Below are 17303 nucleotides of genomic sequence, written 5' to 3' on the forward strand. Positions count from 1 at the left end.
ATGTTGTTACCTTGTTTAATATTGAAGAGGCATGAGACTGCCAGGGGTTAAGGAATTTGGTATAAATGAAGATCTGTGATTTGAAACCAACTTTATGTAATTTTATAGCTGTGTTCTTAACCACTGTTCTATATTGTTTAGAGAATTGTTTAGACACTGGTAAGTGTCTACTATGTGTCAGATATTGAGACAGATAAAGGTATAATTTTACTTTAAAAGGGCTAAGTCTAATGAAAAATATATTTATTAGCAATCATAAGTAAGGTAGTCTTGATATGATAGAGAAAAACAAAATGTAAAGAACCATAGAAAAAGAAAATTATGCAGGAGACTACAGAGGAAGGGCAGGGAGGCAGGACAATCTAGAAGACAGAAGTTAAAAAATTAGAGTTTCAAGAATAAAATTGTCATTGGTATTAAATATCAATCAGGTTTCTTGTGAAAGATACACAATGGCTAGAAATATTTTTGTATGTGAGTTAAAGTGTAATACCAGGATGCATTGTAGTTATGAAATTCTTGAATGTTTTTAATGGAGGAGGCAGTTGCACTTTCAGTTTTTATGCATTTAATGAAAATTTAATATTTTTACATAGAAATATTTAAAAATTGTATACTGTACCATAAAATGCAACTGTATTGCAAGAGAAAGACTGATAGTAACCACTTGTTTGACACACAGGAGATCATTTGCAGTCTTTTTAATTCAGTGGCCTGATAGAGCCAGATTGTAGTTCACTGCTGAGTAATTCAGAAGGTAAGGAAGGGTAGACAAGTGTAAGGCTACCTTTTCAAACAGGCCTTTCAAGTTTGGCCCTGAGGGGAAAGTAAATGATGAAGTGGCAGCTAGAGACACAAGAGCTATTAGAGAGACTATTACCTTTAAATGCACTTAGGGAATTGAGAGAAGAATTTTAAGAGAAACTGAATTATATTTTTATGCTTAATAAAAGAGGAAGAAAGTTGATTTAAAATAAGAGTGACATAGAGTGATTGTAGGGGTAGGACCCCTGGAATTGAATCCACAGTTCAAGAGAGGGGCTCCCTCTGCCCACTGTAACGAGACGGGGTGAGGAACAGGTGAAAATTAGAGTAATTCCAATCCAGTCGAGAGAGAAATTGAAGAAATCAAGTAAATTTCTGTTGTTTAGTGACCATTTTTAGTAGATAACAGTGTTGGGTGGTGGTCACAATTTTTAAATTGATTGTATGATATTAGCAAAGCAAAAGTGTTTAAGTGGCAAAGACTGAAAGAAAAATAAGACACTGATCATTCTAAATCACAAACTTAAAATTATAGGACTTATTACCCATCTGTTTTTTCAAGCTGTGTTTGATTGGAGTTCACTATCCTGAACACATTCCAATTTTGAATTAAAATCATAACTCTAAAAGTGACCAATTTATCATGTGTTTTTCCCACAGAGTGAACTATTTATTTTCACTTCCTCTTTGTAGGATACAGACAGTAGAAAGTTTCTCTTACAAACCCTGCTCTGTCTTTTGTTTTTCTCTGACCAGGAAGAAAGTATATGCTATTAGAAATTCATTAATATTTTACTAGTTCATGCAAAGTGAAGGATCCTGGGTTATATTCATTCACCTATCATCCATTTATTGAGTTACTAAATACTTATCAAGGCATTGGGGAGATGAAATTTAACAGATAGCAGTAAATATTAATTTAGTGCTTACCCGCTGCTAGACAGTTTGTTCTAAGCACTTTACATTGTTATCTCATTTACAGGTCCATGAGCTGTAGTATTCCCATTTAACAGATATGGAAACTGAGGCACAAATAGGTCAAGCAACATACCTAAGGTTACATGGCTAGAAAGTGGTAGAACTGGGATCCAACTGCAGGCAGACTGATGTTAGGGCCCCTTTTTAACTACTGTGCTAAGTCACTTCTCTGCAGTATTGAGTGTTGGTTAAGACACAACCCCTGTCCTCAAGAAACTTTAATCTGACATATAGAGTGAACTGTGATTAGAAATTATATCACACTGAATTTCTTTACTTGAAAGAAATGAGGATGTAGATATTTAATGTCTTAGAACATAGGGACTTGAAACTTAGGGAATCATTATGACTGACTTGCCCATGGTACTCTGTTTAATAGGCTGATTCAAGACAGTAATCCAGTCCACTGTTCTTTTCACCTCAACATACTGAATTCTGTTTTTTAATGATAAAAAATACCATTACTGAAAATAAAGTAACTTTTGGATAAAGATCATAAAAACTAAATATATAATCTCTCCACTGAATTTACGTATTAACTAGTATTCTAAAGATTATAATAAAGAAAACCAGTTGAAATGCTAGTTATGTCTTTCCAGATTAATAACACTCTTCTTTTACTTCTTATCAGTCATCTGCCATGTACCAGACCTAGAGGATAGCCAGTTTGTAAGCATTATCTCTTTCACTGACAACTACACTTAAAGATAGATATCGTTGTCTATGTTTAATGGATACAGATACTGAGACTCAAAAGAAGTAATTGGTCCGAAGTCATTTATCCAGTAATTGGTAATACTGGAACTCAAATTCAAATTTCTCCGATTCCAAATCCAATATACTTTACTTACTTTGTGCTAAATTGTTTTCCAAGAAGTAGGTTTATTTGCAAAAATGAGGTCTTTCCAGGCCTTAAATAGGAACTTTTTCAGTTTTTTTCCTAGTTTAAATTTTTTATACAGTATTTTGTTTCATCTTATACCCATGTCTCTTCATTTGCTTTAACTTTCTAGCTACAGAAGAAAGAAAACCAGCTGAAGTTCTTACTGTTGAGGGGCAACAGTATGCTGTTGTTGGGTGAGTGACACATTTTTCTTTATTAGTTGAGTCAAGTATTTAAAATATAGGTCTTCTAGTTACCGCTTGATGTAAACTAGAAATTTTAGATTAACAATTGTAAATCTTACAAAGAATTTTAAATAAATTTTATGGATTCCTTTTTATTTTGTAGTATTCTGTATCCATTAGAGACTACACTGGCTAAACAAAAAAGGGGTTGGTTGATTTTTCTCATACCACAAGAACTTTGAGGTACATCCAGGGGTGCTACAGTGGCTCTCTGCTGTAAATGTCTCAGGCTCTTCCTGTCTTTTTTACCTGCAACTTTTCTTGGTGTGCAATGTGCAGCTTATTGAAGTTGTGAGCTCTGGAGTCAAACTGCTTAGGTTTGAATCCCAACAACTCTGTTACTTTGTGACTTTGGGCAAGTTACTCTGTGTGCCTTAGTTTCCTTCTTTGTAAAACAAAATGTGGGAAATAGTACTGTACTTAGAATTATTGTGAAACAGGTAATTCCTGTAAAACATCTTGCACAGTTCTAGTTCACCTAACAAGAAGTTGATAGTTGTTGGTAGTTATTTCCATTACCATCATTTGTCATTAGGTCTTTTATTCTTTTACCAATAACAGTATTTCAAATTCAAGTTAACTAAGAAAAATATAAATTCCAGTGTTGTTTGTCTAGGACTATATGCCTTTTATTAATAGATACTTAAGATAATATCTTCATATACTTTCATAACAATAGTTTAGGTATTTTCATATATGTGATCTTATTTGATCTCTCCAACCACACTATAAAATAGACATTTCAGGTATTATTGTTCCCTTTCTATGGTTAAGAGAATTGGAGCTTAGAAGTTTAAGTATTTAATATAAAATTACCCACATGGAGCCAGAATTAGAAGCAAAATCTAGCTCCCATTATCTATATCATAATTCTTTGTCACTTTTCTTCTTTGTTTCTTGTCACTAAATGAGTCTTTTCTGAAATAGCCATCCCCTCCAGGAAGAATGAATGATCCTTGCCTTGTAACTCTGTGTGCCTCTATCATGGCTCTTTCTGCAGTGTAGTAGAGTTATTTATTTGTGTATGTATCTCCCTGGTTATTATCTGAATTCCTCAAAGATGGGGATCATTTACCATTTTAATTTTTCTTGGCACCTAATAAGCACTCAATTAGTGTGAGTAGAATTTATGCTTTTTCTCAACTTGTATATTCTCCAAAACTCCAAAGTACAACCATTGTAAGCTAAAGCTTCCATTCCTTTCTTTTCTGGAATTCTTTTCCATTTCTAGTAGGATAAAACTTTTTTCAACCTCACTGTAATTTTAGTCCTTTGATCTAATTGTCATTTATTTCCTTAATTACCCATTGCAATTGGTCCTCTGTATCCGCAGGTTCTGTATCCCACTAACCAGCATGTAGAACCCATGGATATAGAGGGAAGACTTTACTATGCCATTTTATATAAAGGACTTGAGCATGCATGGGGTTTTGATATTCACGGGGTATCCTGGAACCAGTCCCCTGTGGATACTGAGGAAGGACTGTGTCTTGTTACTCTTCCCTTACTTAATGGAAATGGTCCCCTCTAGCTATCTGTCTTTCTTGCTCTTTAAGCTAAGAGACTACTGTCAAAAAGCTGAACTCTCTGGCTAAAGGGGAAGTACTGTATATTCAGCAAGAAGATTACAAACGATAGCAATGGACTCCTGCCCAGTAAAGCAGACTCTAGGATTATGCATGGAGAGTAATGTATGGTCTAACAATTAAGCTGTTATAAAGGCTAGATAGTCTCCTCCTTGAAGCACTGCTGTCTCTCCTTCAGACTTTTATAAAACATTATTTTACATGGATCACTCATTTCTCAGAATCTCATTGAATTTAGATGTCCTGTAATGAATGGGTGTTTCCCCCTTAATTTCAACCTTATTTAACCTCCCAGTAGTGTCTCTTTTCAGCTTGTGACATATCTTGCTAATGAGCTGATAACTTTCTCATCTTTGGAAAATCTTTTGTGACTTACCAGTAAGCTTCTTAGGAGATACATTGTTCTCAGAAGCCACAATTTCTCTTTTATCTCACTAAGAAAATCTGGACTAGGCCCTTCTTAATTCAACATCTATGATAACCTGCTACATAATCAGAAACACTGCTTAAACTTTTTTCAGTGTTGGCCAAGGATTTTTAAATTGGCCAAGGAATGAGATACCTGCCTTACTGAAAAGACTTACTTATTGCAAGTGTCACAGAGAGAGTGATGTGCTCATAAGCACAAAATTTAAGGAAGTACCCTTTCTCAGTGTCATGAAAGTGCATGCCCTGCAGTTGCACAGCCTTGAAACTGAGTGCCTTCTTAATTTTACACCCTAGAGGTTTTCTGTTACCTTACTCTAGTCCCTACTTGCTCTACTTATAGGTAAAATACATCATTGAACAGTTGCCAAGATCAGTATTGATTTTTGTATGTGAAATCAGTTCGATTTTTCTTGTTTTGAGTGCCTACTGGTTCATCTCTCTCTCTCTTTTTTTGGGGGGGGTAGAACTGTATTGCTGTTGATAAGAATTATCCTTGAATATTGCCAGTGTGTGGATAATATCCCATCTGTTACTACTGACATGCTCACTCGTCTATCAGACTTATTGAAGGTATGTATGATTTCACTTTTATGGAAAAATAGTTGGAAGAAGTAATACATTAGGGTGTGAGTAATCTTCCAACTCTTAAGACATTTCAAGGTCATGGTATCTTTAAGACATTAATTTTGTGACATTTGGCTGTGGTTGATTCACAACATATTATTTGAAGGCCACCTGCTTCCTTCTCACTCAACATTTAGTGATTCCTCATTACATCTATAGAGTTGTTAATGACCTTGGAGACAGGAGATGATTTGTTCGTTAGGTGCTGAACATGACTGAGGCCACTTAGGTCAAAAAACCTGGACTGGTTTCAAATGTGCATGGAAGGAATTCACTGAACTTTACAAAATTCATCTCACTAAGGTTAGAGATTTTTCTTTAAATCATTCTTTCAGAACCATTGATGTGAAGTGAAACTGTGGTGATAGTTTTATTCAGCCATTTCATATTAACAGATATTTTAAACTCCTAGATAGAGAAAAGGCTTTATTTTTTCAAATACCTAATCTATCAATTAATTCTATCCCAAAGTTGTCATATTTTAGTCCAGAAAGATTTTGTTACCCTTTTGAAAATAGGACTATCCAATTACAAAGAGTAAAACAACGAGTTTTATGATTGCAAATTCAAGATTAATTTTTGAACAACTGATTTTTTAGAATTTCTCAACTTTTTTCATACCAGACTGTAAATACTATTATTGGGAAACACCCCCTTTTTTTTTTCTGTCATTACATAAACAAATCCTAATTGCTCCTACTAGAAAAATTCATTTGGTCCTTGCATAAGAGGAAAGAGGAATGTATTATTAGAATTAACACATTGCCAGCATATAAAGTATAGTTTTTAATAAATTGTTGGTTTTTTTCTCTTCCTTCCTTTGTTAGTACTTCAATTCAAGAAGTTGCCAGTTAGTTCTTGGAGCTGGTGCACTGCAAGTTGTTGGACTAAAAACAATAACTACAAAAAATTTGGGTATGGATTCTTGCATTTAATTCACATGCTGAGGCATTTCAGTGATGTCACTATAGTTAGGTTTTTATTATACGTGGTGTTTTTGTGCCTCTAACCAAAGGCTCTAAAAGTAGCAGTTCTACTTTACTTTTTTTATGTATTGCCATAATTGAAAAATAACTTCTGGAGAAATGTTACAAGGAATTTTTAGTCTAATAAATGTAAGTTACTACAAGTTACACTACTGTTAAAAAAAATGTTAAAATATAATATGTATTAAGTACATAAGTGTGTATGGGGTGAAAGGTATCAATGTCACGAGAATCAGTTGTCCCCTTAGCTTCCTCATGCCATTCTACCCACAGCTTGAGTCCATTGGGAAAATTAGCATAATTCATTACATCATTCAGTACCAAATGATTGTCTTAAACAAAATGAAATATGTTGCTTTCTGTCACTGTGTTCTCCATTTATGTAATAAACTTGGGTCGTCTGTAGAAAATTGATTTTTTACATAATTTGATAGGTAATTGAAGTCAGCTAATACCTTTTTTTCCTCCATGATATGTCCATCTCCTGGATCTTCAGCTCTTTCTTCACGCTGTTTGCAGTTAATTGTGCACTACATTCCTGTGATCCGGGCTCATTTTGAAGCTCGACTGCAACCTAAGCAATACAGTATGCTTAGGCATTTTGATCATATCACTAAGGTATCTTTTCATGTATTTTCTCCTGGAGTTTCATAAATTTAACTCCTTAATTGTTAAGTATTTTAGATGTATCCCAGGTCTTTAATGTACAATGTTATTTCTCATTATAGGACTACCATGACCACATAGCTGAAATATCAGCTAAGCTTGTAGCGATAATGGATAGCTTATTTGACAAGCTGTTATCTAAGGTAATGATTTATGGAAATTATTAAGCTTTGCTTAAAGGCGTTGTGACTTTTCACAGTTAGTTCTAACAAGTCAAAATTCTTCAGGATATAGGGAAAAACTCGAATGTTGAGATCACCCAAATAGTTTATCTTCATTTCCTAAGGGATTTGAGGATAGGGATGAGGGAAGATGATTCCCCTCATGATGAGAGAGACCCTTTATAGAAGTAATTTTATATTAGCTGTATTGAAAATTATGTATTTTCCTCAAAAAATATTTTAGTTTGAAAGCCTTCCAGAGATAGAATTAAGAAAATAAAGATCAAAATAGGGAAAAAATTGAATTATTTGTGATAAAGTGTGTTACTTTATTTTTTAGGCTAAAAAGCAGAGCCTGAAGTGCTGGGTTATTTCCATCATAGATATTCAGTTTCCGTATTTGTTTCTTATTTGCTTCCCATTCTAAATAGGTCATTAAAAGTAGCTCTGTTTTCTAAAGAATTCTTAATTACACGGGGAAAGTATCTTCAGAAAAATGTCACTTAATCAGGCCTAGTCACTTTTGACCTATCTCTCACTCTTTACTTTCCCTAAATTATTCTGTACATGTTTTAGAGAAAAAGCAAAAATCTCATAACTTGAGAGTTTGAAGCTTTGTTTAGTTTATACTTTTGCCCCAGAGCATTTTTCGAGTAAACTCATAAAGCAAGGCTCTTTGATATGCTTTTCCTTCTACTTGGATCCTTCAAATTCTGAGATGGCAAGAGCAGCAGACACATAAAAATTATAAAAAGACAAGATAAAGTGGTGCCCATTAACACACAAATCTTTGAAGTTGACAGTGAGAAAGGAGTGATTGGAAAATAAGATTGTGTTTGTTTAATGTTTAGTTCTCAAACATTTTGGTCATAGGACCCCCTTTACATTCTTAAAAATAATTGAGGACCCCTAAATAGCTTTTGTTTATGCAGATATAGCTATCAGTGAGTACCATATTAGAAATTAAAACTAAAAAGATTTAAAACTCATCTAGAAAAATGGTACTGATGAACCTATTTGCAGGGCAATAATAGAGACACAGATGTCGAGAACGGATTTGACACAGTGGGGAAAGGAGAGGGTGGGATGAATTGAGAGTAACATTGAAATATATACATTACCATCTGTGAAATAGATAGTTGGTAGGAAGTTGTGATATAGCTCAGGGAGCTCAGCTTGGTGCTCTGTGACAACCTGGGAAGGGTGGGATAGGGGTTTCGGGGGGAAGCTCAGGAGGAAAGGGATATATGTATGTAGATGGCTGATTCATGTTGTTATATGGCAGAAATCAGCACAACATTGTGGAGAAATTATCCTCCAATTTAAAATAAAAAATTTTTTTAAAAAGAATACATAAACACACTGAACTAGACTTCAGAATTACATCACATATCACCTAAAAATTTCCAATATTCAATCATGAGAGTTTGAAAGTGAATTATATTAATCTTACTATTACTATGAACATGGTTCTTGTCTCATATATTCCCTGAAAGAGCTTCTGACTCCCAGGAATCTCCAGACTGCACTTTGAGTAACTCTGGCATAGTTAGTAGATAACATATATGCTTTATGCTTCTCCTTTAAGAAACTTAAGGAATTTACAGTTGTGTGCAGACATACCTATATTATGCCCTCTAAATTACTAGTTTTGTGTAGAGAAAAATTATTGTTTAGAAATTCTCTGTCTTCTTCATGGTTGTGAAATGCAAACTAAATTCAAAAGCAGTTCCATTCCACCAGTTTCCTTTTTGATATATGACATTCTTCTCTGTGCCAAAAGTCAATGAATAATGCATGTAACTACCCTAAGAAGTTTACCATCTAATACAGCAAAGGACTTAACACCTAACAATGTAGACTAAAGTGAAAGTAAAAGTGTTAGTCATTCAGTCCAACTCTTTGTGACCCCATGAACTGCAGCCTGCCAGGCTCTTCTGTCCATGGAATTCTACAGGCAAGAATACTGGAGTGGGTTGCCATGTCCTACTTCAGGGGATCTTCCTGACCTAGGGATAGAACCCAGATCTCCTGCATTGCAGGAAGATTCTTACCATCTGAGCCACCAGGGTGATAATGTAGAGTGAGGTAAATGTTAAATAGTGAGACTAATAATGAACTGGGGAATAGAATGAAGCAAATCCCCAAAAATGCTGGTACTCTTCAAACCTTTTCTTTATTCTATCAGGTCATCCAGAGTTTTTGAACAAGAACTGGGACTATGGCTAGACTTTTTCCTGTAACAGTTTATTGCATTATTTTTGGTAAAGAAAAATAAAGAAAATAATGTAATGGAGTTCCATATATTTATCACGTGTATTTAACCATCATTAACATTTTTCTTTTTTTGTTGAAATATTTTGTGGTTAATTTGAGGCCCTGTAACATTTCATCCCTAAGTACTTAAGAATATATATTTCTAAAAACTTAGGGAGGGATACTTTTTTATATAATCACATGACTATATCAAACCAGCAAAATTAACAATAATTCCTTATTATCATCTAATACTTATTCCTATTTGAAACTTATCAATTGTCCTAAGATGTCATTTTATAATAATTTGTTTGAACAAAGGCTTTTACATGATCTACATATTGCATTTGTTTATTATTATGCCTCTTCGGAGAAGGCAATGGCACCCCACTCCAGTACTCTTGCCTGGAAAATCCCGTGGACGGAGGAGCCTGGTAGGCTGCAGTCCATGGGGTTGCTAAAAGTCGGACAGGACTGAGCAACTTCACTTTCACTTTTCACTTTCATGCATTGGAGAAGGAAATGGCAGCCCACTCCAGTGTTCTTGCCTGGAGAACCCCAGGGACGGGGGAGCCTGGTGGGCTGCTGTCTATGGGGTTGCACAGAGTTGGACACAACTGAAGTGACTTAGCAGCAGCAGCATTATGCCTCTTAAGTCTTTTATAAATTTCAAACACCTCCCTCCCCAATTTTTATGTCTTTTTTAATGTCAAGAATATGCCTAGACATTTGCAGCTTTGTGTTTTCTTTACTACCATCCCCACTGATGACTTTTTCTTGTTACCCCAACATACATTTTCCCTGTATAGTGCTGTCATGCCCAACTGTTTGTGACCCCATGACTCAAGTCTGCCAGGCTCCTCTGTCCCCAGGGATTCTCCAGGCAAAAATGCTGGAGTGGGTTGCCATGCCTTCCTCAAGTCTCTCAGTCATGTCCAGCTCTTTGTGACCCCATGGACTATACAATCCATGAAATTCTCTAGGAGTGAGTAGCTACAGGAGTGAGTAGCCTTTCTCTTCTGCAGGGGATCTTCCCAACCTAGGGATCAAGCCCAGGTCTTCCACAGTGCAGGCAGATTCTTTACCAGCTGAGCCACAAGGGAAGCCCTGTATTATCAAGTCTGTACACCACTCCCTGCTCTACTTGCTTCCATGGGTTGCCCAGGAGTTTGACCCAGTTTTTAATTCATACCAAAATAGCAGAGTGTTTGATTTGGGTTAGTCTCTCAATTTTTAGCTTTTCATTTTCTTACCTGGAATTTTAATTTGGGGAAAGAGGAATAGCATAGTAATAAAATATAGGCTGATTCTAAGAAGCTAATAAGTAAGGGCACGTTTCCTTGAGCAGAATAAAGCATTAACATCTAATGATACTACTGGCTAAACTAATGTCCCAGCCACCTTTAATTCATGTTGAGTTAAATTGTGTTAGGTTAACAGAGATACACAAAAGTGAAGAAACCTTTTATCTTGTCCTCAAATAGTAAAATATCTAGTACGATAATTATATCAGTAACTATTACAGGAGGTAGATTATATAAAGTATCATAGTAAAGTAAAGAAATGATTCAGTGCTGTTGAAGCTTTTAATGTTTTGAAATACATGGTTGTCAGCTGGGGAAGTAGGTCTGGGAAAGCTTTATGGATGAGGATGCATATAAATTTTGCTTTTCACAATTAGAGTGGGCTTCCCTGGTGGCTTGATGGTAAAGAATCCACTTGCTGATGCAGGAGACACAGGTTCAGTCCCTGGGTTGGGAAGATCCCCTGGAGAAGGAGACGGCAACCCATTGCAGTGTTCTTGCCTGGGAAATCCCATGGACAGAGGAGCCTGGCAGGCTACATACAGTTGCAAAAAAGTCAGACATGACTTAGCAACTAAACTGCAACAATTAGAGCAGATTAAGTTGAGGCAAAGAGATACACTGAGTTTACAGTGTGAGTAGACATATTGATTGGAATCATAAGAAGGAAGTTTAGTGTCAGGTTTGGGCTTCCTTGGTGGCACAGAAGTTAAAGCGTCTGCCTGCAATGTGGGAGACCTGGGTTCGATCCCTGGGTTGGGAAGATCTCCTGGAGAAGGAAATGGCAATCCACTCCAGTATTCTTGCCTGGAGAATCCCACGGACAGAGGAGCTTGGTGGGCTACAGTCCACGGGTCGCAAAGAGTCAGACACAACTGAGCGACTTCACTTTCACTTTGGAGTTAGATAGACCTAAGTTCAAATTCCATGTTTGTCACACATGAGCCATTGAAGAACCTTTGGCACATTCTTAATTTATTTAAGCCTCAGATTCTATCTCTAAATGGGGATAATAATAAAAATCTCATAAAGATGTAGTGAGGATTTATGAGATAATATATGTGGAGCACTTTTCTTTTATCATATCTTTGTATCTGACTAGAGACAGTTCCAGTAAACATTGATTGCTAATGCTTTTGCTGTTGTTTTTAATAATAACAAAAGTAAGTAATTCCATAGAGCTAATGTATTAGGGTGGGTAAGCCCAAGAGTAGAGTGGGAGATATGTTGGAAAGATAGAAGAGGGCTTTGACTCCAGTGGAAAGCTAAGCAGTTTAAGTCAGGTTGATGGAGGTATAATTTACATTGAGTAAAATTCACCCTAAGTATATAGTTTGATGAATTTTAACCTGAATGGGGTAGTAGAATGACCACAATCAAGGTATAGAACAATTCCATCACTGCTAAACATCCTCTAGGGTATTTTTGAAGTTAATCCTTTCCCAATACCCCAAAACTATGACAACCACTGATCTAATTTTCTTCTATTTAGTTTTGTGTTTTCCAGTATGTCTTATAAATGGAATTATACAGAATTAACATCTTGTCCCAGGTTCCTTTCATTTAGCATAATGCTTTTGAAATTCATGGATGTTACAACATGTGTTAATATCTTGTTCATTTTTATTATAAAGTGGTATTGATTGAAGTACTACTATTTGTTTATCCATTCATCAATTGATAGATGTTTGGACTTTCTCCGGTTTCTGGCTGTTATGAATAATGTACATTCATGGACACATCTTTGTGTGGGCATGTGTTTTCTTTTGTGTAAATACTTTGAATATATTGATGGTGGCATAGAAATGTAAAACTTTATGGTAACTTTATTAAAAAAAACTGCCATATGATTTTCCAAAGTGACTATACAATTTCGTGATGTATAAGACTTCTGGATACTCTTTTATCTTCACCAGCTCTTTCTGTTGTCTCTGTTTTTTAACGTTAGTCTTCTGGTGGGTCTGCATTGAGTGATATCTCATTGTAGTTTTAATTTCTATAATGACTAATACGTTGAGTATCTTTTCATGTGTTAGTTTGTCATCTGTACTTTGTCTGTGGCAGTTTTTTGGTTGTCACAGTTTCGTGTGGGATGGTTACTGGTAATTAGTGAGTAGAGACTAAGGATGCTGCTGAATATCCTACAATACACAGGAGAGCCCCCACAACAAAAAATTATCTAGCTCAAAATGTCAGTAGTGTAGAGGTTTAGAAATTCTGACCTAGAGTACTAACTAATGTGTAAAATAATTTGAAAGTATAATTGGTGAGACTTAGTCACTGATTCAATACAAGGAAACAAAGAAAAGAAGGAGTTAAAAACTTTTAAGTTGGAGATTTCAAGTCTGTGTGACCAGGAGGATGGTAATACTGGTAATAGTAATTGAAACAGGTAAGAGAGCAGGTTTGGGAAAGCTCATGGTAAGCTCAAATGTGGATTGGAGCATGTAATGAATGTAATAAAGGGGAGCATGTAATGAAGTGGTTCATAACTAGAGATATATTAGAAGTCATGGGATTGAACAACATTGAGAAAAGTGAGGAAGATAAGAGAGGATTAATATTAAAGTTGCTTTGCACTTAGGAGACAGGAGATAGAAGAGGGGGAAGGTTAGGAGGAAAGGAACTGGGAAAGCGTTGTATTGCACCAGGACAACGTTTTCAGTGTGAGGTTGTGTGAAATACTGCAGAGAAACAAGGAAGGGGAACTAAAAAAGTTATTAACTTTGGAAATTAGGACCTCTTTAGTAATTTTTTTCCAAGAGAGAAATTTCAGAAGAGGGAAGATAGTTTGAATGGTGGCAAGAACCACATTTTAAAGGTTGAGAATAAAGAAGTACAGTATCAAGTTTAAATGATTGAAGCCATGTATGGTAAAAGTCATACAGAAAGAATACTATTTTGAGGGAAAGCAGTGATGAAGGAAAGTTTTGAGGGGTATACTAGTTTACTAGGTCTGCCATAACATTCCCTCAGAGTAAGGGGCTTAGAACACAGAAGTGCATTGTCTTACAGTTTTTGGAGGATAGAAATCTCAAATCAAAGTGTCCCCAGACCATGCTCCCTCTAAAGGCTCTAACAGAGAAAACTCCCTTGCCTCTTTCTAGCTTCAGGTGCTTCTGTCAGTTGTTGGCATTCCTTGACTTGGAGATGCATCACTTCAGTCCCTGCCTCTGTCTTCACATGACCATCTTCCCTCTGTGTGTTTCTGTGTCTAAATTTCCCTCTCCTTTCTTTTATAAAAATACCAGTCAGTGGATTTAGGGCCCACTCCAATCCAGTATGACCTTAGGAGGCTCCAAGTGGACATGAATCTTGGGGGAATATTATTCAACCCAGGACATGGGGGTAATTAAGATAAGGGGATTTTGCCATTGTGAGATTATTTCATACCCACTAGGATGGGTAAAATAAGGACAGTAACAAGTATTGGAGAGAATATGGAGAAAATGGAACCCTCATACATTTCTAGGTGAAATTGTAAAGTGGTACAGCCGCTTTGGAAAACATTTTGCATTTCCTCAAAAGGTTGAACATGGAGTTATCATATGACCCAGTAATTCTACTTCAAGAGAATTGATAACATCTGCCTACACAGAAATCTGTACATGAATGTTCATGGCATTATTATTCATAATAGCCAAAAAGTAGAAATGACCCAAATGTCTATTAATTGATGACTGGATTAACCATGGTTTATTCATGCAGTGGAATATTGTATAGCCGTGAAAAGGATGACGTCCTGGATGCAACATGGATGAACCTTTGAAAGCATGCCAAGTGAAGGAAGCCAGTCACAAAAGCGATGTGCTGTGTGATTCCATTAGTGACTAGTGTTGCCAGGAACTGAGGAGAGCGGGGAATGGGGAGTGCCTGCTAATGGAGATGGGGTTTCTTTTTGGGTTGATGGAAGTGTTTGTAAATTAGTGGTGATGGTTGTATAGCTATGAGTTTACTAAAAACCAGTTAATTGTGTACTTTAAAGGGGTGAATTTTATGGTATACAAATTATATCTTAGAACTGTTAGTAAAAAAAGAAAAGGGAAAAAAAAAAAGAAAAGGGGATATTTGATATACTGTAGGCTGAAGAGAGAAATTGTTGAGTTGTCACAGTGTTGCTTGGTCCAGTCACATGATGACTTCTACATGGTTCTACTACCGCAGTATATTGGAACTCATCATTTTAATAAATTATATGAGATTAATACATCTAAAATATAGTTATTTGGCCCAAATTTGACTTATAAATGAAAATGATGTATAATTTAAGCTGTGAACTCTATAATATGGGCCAAAAGGTGATTATCTAAATCATACCAGTGTACTGTTCCAGATGTAAGAATAATAAATGAATTTACCTAATTAAAAAATTTTTAGTATAGATACTTGAAAATTAGGGTAAATATTACAGTATTGGCCCACCTACAAAAGAAAAAGAACATTTTAGTTCTACCAGTTTTATTGATTTCAGATATGACCACTTTGAACACATTCTAAAAATCATGTTTAAAAAACAAACTGTTAATTTGAAGGGCCTACTTTAATGATTCATTATTCTATATTGAGCCAGAATAGTAGCTAACATTTTTGAGTACTTCCTTTATATCACACACAGTTTTGAGTTCTTATGAACCATCTTTTAAAATCCTCAGAATAAGCCCTTTGAGATATAGAGAAATAATCTCACCTAATACAGAGAAGTAACTCACCCAATCTCACATAGCTAAGAATTTTAAGAGTTGGAATTTGGACCCAAGCAGTCCGTCTTTTGGAGAAGGCAATGGCACCCCACTCCAGTACTCTTGCCTGGAAAACCCCATGAACGGAGGAGCCTGGTAGGCTGCAGTCCATGGGGTCGCAAAGAGTCAGACACGACTGAGCGACTTCACTTTCACTTTTCACTTTCATGCTTTGGAGAAGGAAATGGCAACCCACTCCAGTGTTCTTGCCTGGAGAATCCCAGGGACGGTGGAGCCTGATGAGCTGCCGTCTATGGAGTCGCACGGAGTCGGACACGACTGAAGCTACTTAGCAGCAGCAGCAGTCCATCTAGGGCTTCCCAGGTTGCACCATGGTAAAGAATCTGCCTACCAGTGCAGGAGACACAAGAGATGCAGTTCCATCTCTGAGTCAAGATCCTCTGGAGTAAAGAATGGTAACCCACTCCAGTATTCTGGCCTGGAATATTCCATGGACAAAGGAGCCTGGTGGGCTACAGTCCATGGGGTCACAAAGAGTCAGACCGTGACTGAGCAACACATCACACGCCCCTCTTATGAAGGGAAGCATAAGATCTGTGTTCTTAGCCACTAAATTATGCTGGCTGTCTCAAAGTAGATTAGAATTTTTGATGAAAAATTTTTGAGATTTGCATGAGTAGCACAGAATATAGTTGAAGTGTAAGCTTCAACTATATCAGAGTTAGATGTGTAAGGGCAGAAAATAATATGTTTTAGTGAACAGTGGGGATAGTACACATTACAGAGGACATGAATATAATTCTCATTATTTTTCCCTGCCAGTATGAAGTGAAAGCTCCCGTTCCTTCTGCCTGTTTCAGGAATATTTGTAAGCAAATGGCAAAAATGCATGAAGCTATATTTGATCTCCTTCCTGAAGAACAAACGCAAGTGAGTAGTAATTCCTAAAACTATTATATATATCATAATATGCATGCAGAATTGAAGTGTTTTTATGTACTGTTGACATATGTAAGCTAGTTCATGTTCCAATATGATCATTATTATTTTTTTCCAGTTGTTATATTGACTTGTGGAACATGGATAGAAATTCTGATTTCAAAGCCGTCCTTGCCCTGACAGGCTAGTGCAGTGGTAGCTTTGCTCTGTGCTCAGCCATTCTAAAAAGCACATTTTTATTTGTCCATTGGGTCATCAGAAGTCCCAGATTCTACCAACATTATTTATTACATTATTAGTTTGAAAATCAGGGCTAGCATTTAATCAGTGAATAGTAGAATAAGTTACACATTGATTATAATCCAAATTGGATAGGGAAGAAATTACTGTTTGACTTAATAATTCAAATCAGTATACCTTAATGTTTGTTAGGTCAGCATAAATGATGTGTAGTAGGCACAAATAAGGAAAAATAGCAAAATGGGTAGACTTTAGCATCTCTTGCCTATGAAGTATCCACCCTCTGCCTCTGTTTTCCCTACACTATCATCCGTATTCTCTTCACTTTTCCACTACATTCCTACCCCTGACTTCCCTCAATTTCATTTCCTAGGAGTACTTTAAAGGTTCCAGTACTTCTTTTTTTCAGTCTTCTTTATCCACCTTAGTTTGTTCCCTTTATACCAGGTGATCAATCAAGCTTAGTTGTATTTAGGGTCGGGAAGATCCCCTGGAGGAGGGCATGGCAACAGTGTTCTTGCCTGGAGAGTCCCATGGACAG

General features: G+C 36.2%; 1 protein-coding gene across 6 annotated transcripts in view; it reads left to right on the forward strand.

Annotated features, from left to right (window-relative positions):
• Nucleotides 1-17303, forward strand: part of VPS54 (VPS54 subunit of GARP complex) — a 102643-nt gene that overhangs the window by 75966 nt on the left and 9374 nt on the right. For 5 of the 6 annotated variants that reach the window (XR_015136724.1, XM_086326349.1, XM_086326350.1 and 2 more), the window contains 6 exons: nucleotides 2757-2820; nucleotides 5351-5456; nucleotides 6338-6425; nucleotides 6993-7114; nucleotides 7225-7305; nucleotides 16406-16513. Coding sequence is in view for 4 of the 6 variants with exons in the window: in XM_086326349.1 (XP_086182475.1) it covers nucleotides 2757-2820; nucleotides 5351-5456; nucleotides 6338-6425; nucleotides 6993-7114; nucleotides 7225-7305; nucleotides 16406-16513 (569 nt within the window). In the remaining 2 variants the exon portion in view is untranslated. Of the gene's footprint in view, nucleotides 1-2756; nucleotides 2821-5350; nucleotides 5457-5712; nucleotides 5814-6337; nucleotides 6426-6992; nucleotides 7115-7224; nucleotides 7306-16405; nucleotides 16514-17303 lie in introns of all 6 variants that reach the window. The other variant, XR_015136723.1, reaches the window with a different exon arrangement.

This window comes from Bos grunniens, chromosome 11 (assembly GCF_055505025.1).
Source record: "Bos grunniens cultivar Pamir isolate PY7600 chromosome 11, Bosgru_T2T1.0, whole genome shotgun sequence".
NCBI classification, from domain to species: Eukaryota; Metazoa; Chordata; class Mammalia; order Artiodactyla; family Bovidae; genus Bos; species Bos grunniens.